The 4,883-nt window shown below is 51.3% G+C and overlaps 1 protein-coding gene across 1 annotated transcript; it reads left to right on the forward strand.

Moving 5' to 3' along the window:
- The first annotated feature begins 431 nt into the window (after positions 1-431).
- ERP29 (endoplasmic reticulum protein 29) lies at positions 432-4,628 on the forward strand. Its single transcript, XM_075516089.1, has 3 exons — positions 432-600; positions 2,556-2,694; positions 3,859-4,628. Exons 1-3 carry the CDS (start codon positions 481-483, stop codon positions 4,359-4,361), a joined length of 762 nt encoding a protein of 253 aa, XP_075372204.1. The 5' UTR covers positions 432-480; the 3' UTR covers positions 4,362-4,628.
- Positions 4,629-4,883: the final 255 nt, after the last annotated feature.

Below are 4,883 nucleotides of genomic sequence, written 5' to 3' on the forward strand. Positions count from 1 at the left end.
CCTGCCTGGCCTGCTGCTGTACATACACGCACCACCAGCTGCTCTCTCCTCTCCCTGCTAACCTCTGCGTGGCCGTAGCGCTGCAGGCTCTCGTGCGAGGCCGGATCCCGCATTCTGCCCTTTCGCCTGACTTCAGCTTCTGCGAGTTTGCTGCTGGAAGCTGCCCGCCTGTATTGTTCTGGCAGCAGCCCCGCCGCGTGCTGCCGTGCGGGAGGGAAGGGGCTGCCCGTGCGCCCTGCCTGCAGCCTCCCCTGCCCGTTCCACGCGCGGCGGGGAAGCGGGACGGCGTTAGATCAGCGCCCGTGCTCCCAGGACCCCGCCCGCCCCGCCGCCGCGGCCTGGGTCCGGCCCCTGCAGCGCTGCCCCGGTCCCCCGGTTGGCCCCGGGGCGGGCGGGGCGGGGCGAGGCGAGCCCCCGGCGGCGGCCGGCTCTCCGTGCGGTCACGTGGCCCCGGCAGCCCCGCTCCCTCCGCGCTCCGCCATGGCTGCGGCGGCCGCCGCCGGCTCCCTGCTCCTCTGCCTGCTCGGCCTGGCGCTGCCCGGCGGCAGCGCGCTGCACACCAAGGGCTCCGTGCCCCTCGACGCCATCACCTTCTACAAGGTACGGCCCACCCGGCGGGCGCTGCCGGCTCCGACAGAGCGCTCGGAGGGGGGGGGGCGGGCGGCCGCTCCGGGAGCGCGGCGGCCATGTGCCCCGTCGCGGCTGCCGTAGCAACAGGCGGACGGCCTCGGAGGGCCGGGGACGCGGTGCGGGGGCGCCGGGGGTGCGGAGCGGGCTGCGGGCTGCGGGCGCGGGGCCGCCCCCCCACCGCCGGCGCCGGCGCGGGGGAGCGCTCGGGGCTCGCGGAATGGCCGAGGCGGCGGGCCCGTCGCGCCACAGCCAATAGGAGAGCGGCAGCCGCGGCGGACAGCCAATCGGCGAGGTCCAAGTGGAGCCGTGCCGCCGGGGGCCGCCAGGGCAGCGCTGCGGCCGGGGACGCGGGGGCTCGACTCGGCTCGGCCGGCGGCTCCGGCGGGGCGAGGTCCGGCTGCCGCCGCGGCTCCTCGGCCCTGCGCCGGGCCGGCTCCCCGCCCTCCCGACCTCCGGTCAGGGAGCAGAAGAGCCGCTGTCGGCTGGCTCCTGCTCTGCCCGTGCCGCTGACCCAGGGCAGGACCGCTCAGGGGAGCGAGTCGGGGCCGTGTGCGCTCTCTGCCTGGACCGGTTTCACTTCTTTTTCGTTCATGAAAAGGAAAGCAACAGGCTCCTGCCAGACGGAGGGCTTGCACAGTTTTTTTTCTCCGCTAAAACACTTCGAAATGAAGGTATCTTCCTAGAGCGTGGCAGGATTTTGATTTCAGTAGCAACTAGTGCTGTGACAGGTGTCGCAGGCCCAGCCTGAGGCAGATGGCGAGACTCCCATCGAAAGGGGATCGTCAGATGGCAGGATTAAAGCGTGTGCTGTAGCAGTATGAGCTGAAGAGACAACAATCAGCTGAGCTGTTTGAAAAATATCTGCCCTAAACAAACTGCTCAGGCATGAGCAAATACTTCTGCCACATACCAGCCCCCCGCTTGATTTTTCTGCTGTGACAAACCGTTTTTGGTGTTTTAACACTACGGCACTCTACAACCCTTAGGAGCTTCCAGCTCTTCTGCAGCAAGAAGAATTTGAAGTAATCGGCAGAATGCTGAAAGAGGGACTGTAAAAGGTCAGCAGAAATATTACAGCTGTAAGACCTGCCACGCTCACTTCTTACCAGGACAGTAAAGTGATCAGCAGGCCCAGGACTGAAGACTTGTGTTAACTGTTGCAACCAGCTGTTATGTCATGCCTGAACAGCACTTGCAGTGCACTTTGTAGGTGGGACCTGTGTTGCAATCTGACCCTGTTTGCTAGGAAAAAGATTTTGCAAGGTTTTCTCCTGGAGGGAGAAAAAAAATCCCAAACCAGGTGACAGATTCCATTTCCAAGCTCATCTGAAAGGGCATCATCCGAGCAGAGCAAAATTCAAAAGCGATGGCACAAGCAAAGAGGAATCAATTAAAACATGAATTCTCTGTGTACTGAACCGGTACAACACCTCCAACATCTCTGCTCCCACCTCGTGCCTCCTCTCTCAGCTAAGAGCTGCAGTTCTCATGCTGGGACCCTTCGGAATGACATTGAATTTGGCCTCTATCCTCTTAATGTCCCACTGGAAATTGTCTAGCTGACTTCCTTCCAAGATGCTAATCAGATTTACAATAAGCAAATCGTGTATAATTAAAGGCATTATCAGATCCCCCAAACCTACCACCTGCCATCTTTATCATCTGGCATAGGAATACGTACACCCAAAGCTCAGTCTTTCCTCCACACTGCAGTGAGTCATTTTTGAAAGGCCATAATTATAAAATTTCCATTCTCCCTCTGCATCTACTCACTGCACAGGAAAAGAAGAACGAGCGAAAGCAACCTTAGGTGACTTATAGATTCACTAAAATGCTGAACTTTTGTCTTTTTTTTTATCTTCTTTATAGATCACTCAAACCTGAAATGCTGAACTTTTGTCTTTGTTTTTGTCTTCTTGTTTTAGGTAATTCCAAAGCATAAGTTTGTCCTTGTGAAGTTCGATACACAATATCCATATGGTGAGAAACAAGATGAGTTTAAAAAGCTGGCAGAGAGCTCAGGCTCCAGTGAAGATCTTCTGGTGGCTGAAGTAGGAATATCAGGTGAGGAACCCTGCACAGTATGGGTTGGCATGGAGGAAATAAAATTCACTGCAATTTCTGATGGAAACAGGCTCTGAGGGAATTCTGATAGTGAGAAATGAGATGGGCCCGGCCCTGTCAGACCAAAGCACCTGCTCCGGCTGGTCGCTGAGCTCTGCTGCTGTGCCTCCTGCGGTGAGTGTAGGAGTGCTGCTTACCTCCTTTCGGCTGGTTCATGAAGCAAGTCAGCCCACGCTGCTAAACTGGATGCCACCCTCCTCATTCGTAGCACTTTTTGTCTTTTTGCTTGCTTTCTTTGCTGAGAGAAACCTTTTTGTCCATTTCTAGGAAATGAGCCTTACAAGAATCATGCTTTAGCCACAAGCCTGGTCATACAAAGCAAATGTGGTATGATTAATTCATTGCAGCAAACGCGCCGTTTACTGCTGGTAAAGCACAGAAAGTGGTCGTTGCACTATGGCTGGTGTAACTTGATGTTCTTGTAATCGGCTTTAAGAGAAAAGCAGTGAAGAATGGATCACTGTCACCTTACTCACTCTTGCTTTGTGGGTAGAATTAAGAATTTAAGCTTACAGGAATTGTCTAACTGGGAAGTTTCACCCACGCTGACATCTCTAAACACACATGGATTTAGCTAAGTAGCATAGTTGAAATCTCTTTAAGTTATGTTTTCTGTCCTCAAGAATAAATGCAATTTATGTAAGATGAGAAAACATCTTGTAGCTTGGCACACTGTCAGAACTAAAACGTGTAAGTGTACACTCTGCACATAGATCAGGAAAAAAAATCCGTTTAACTGTAAAATCAAATAAAATCAATGGATAGAGCAAAACAAGGGAAAAAAATGGCTATTAATTTCCCATAAGAAGGACAGGGTTTGTACGTAGAGGTCCTGCCAATGTCCTATGCTATCACAGTCACAGCAAAGCACCATTAGAGTCTTGTATTTTTCTTTGGAAAACCTAATGATGGTTTGCCTTGCAGAAGTGATTTTCTGGGGTGTTTTTGTTTCAGTGTATGGTCTTTCCTGGCAAAGAGGTTATTGGGAAGTGTTGAAACTCTGGAGACAAATATTTATCAGTTTGTTTTGGAGAGAATCCTAATTTAATTTTTTTCTTTTGATTAACGTACTGTGCTTTTCTGTGTTTCGTTTTCTCTTGACAGATTATGGTGATAAACTGAACACTGAGCTGGGAGAAAAGTACAAGCTGGATAAGGAAAAGTTCCCTATTTTTTACTTGTTCCAGGATGGTGACTTTGACAATCCCTTACCTTACAGCGGCCAAATCAAGGCCAGGGCTATTCAGCGCTGGCTGAAGAGTAACGGCATCTATCTGGGGATGCCAGGCTGCCTGAAAGAGTACGACATGCTGGCCAGCAAGTTTGTGAGCACCACTGAGAAATCAGAACGCCAGTCCCTCCTGAAAAAGGGGCAAGAGAGTTTAGAAAAAACAAAAGAAACCGAGAAGAAGTCAGCTGAGCAATACTTGAAAATTATGAGCAAGATGCTGGAGCAGGGAGAAGAGTTTGCTGCTAATGAAGTTGTCCGAATTACAAAACTGATTGAGAAGAACAAAATGAGTGATGGAAAAAAGGAGGAGCTCCAGAAAAGCCTCAATATCCTTGCTTCTTTCCTGAAGAAGAGTAACGAAAAAGATGAGCTCTAATATGTTGGAGAGCTTTGTACAAGCTGTGAAACACTGTCAAGTCCTAACCAGTTCTCCTTATGCAAGCAAATTTCCCGCTGACTTCAAGAGAGCAGCAGATTTCCTTCTGGTATTCTCAGTTTAGAAGATCAAGAGGAAGACATTCCTTAAAAACACAGTATTCTAAATGTTGGAAAAATCACCTTAAAGCAAGACACCAGTATTGTGTAATACTATTCAATAACAGTGTGAAAGTAGACAAAAAAAAAAGAACTAGATTGGCCTGAAGCACATTCCTGGTGGTTTTTACAGCTGTTCCCTGGCAAACAAATAACAAAATTCAGTCTCACATTCCATCTTACATGTTGTAAAAGGTACAGATTGGGTGCCCCTCACATCCCCACCTTTCCCTGTTCTTAGTGTCCTTAGGTTTCTTGCTCTTTTATCTACCCCTCCTCCTACCTTTTGTTTTCCCAATAGGGCTCCTTCTCCGAGTGTTGTTCTCCTTACCTGTTGTTGACTAAGAGACCCGGGGTTTCCTTT

Source organism: Mycteria americana, chromosome 13, assembly GCF_035582795.1.
Source record: "Mycteria americana isolate JAX WOST 10 ecotype Jacksonville Zoo and Gardens chromosome 13, USCA_MyAme_1.0, whole genome shotgun sequence".
Lineage (NCBI taxonomy): Eukaryota > Metazoa > Chordata > Aves > Ciconiiformes > Ciconiidae > Mycteria > Mycteria americana.

Bases quoted from the DNA above. Each gene is read 5' to 3' on its own strand.
- ERP29 (XM_075516089.1), top strand. From the start codon at position 481: ATGGCTGCGGCGGCCGCCGCCGGCTCCCTGCTCCTCTGCCTGCTCGGC. The intron at 601-2,555 runs GTACGGCCCACC...TTCTTGTTTTAG, and splicing joins ACGCCATCACCTTCTACAAG to GTAATTCCAAAGCATAAGTT. The intron at 2,695-3,858 runs GTGAGGAACCCT...TTCTCTTGACAG, and splicing joins GGCTGAAGTAGGAATATCAG to ATTATGGTGATAAACTGAAC.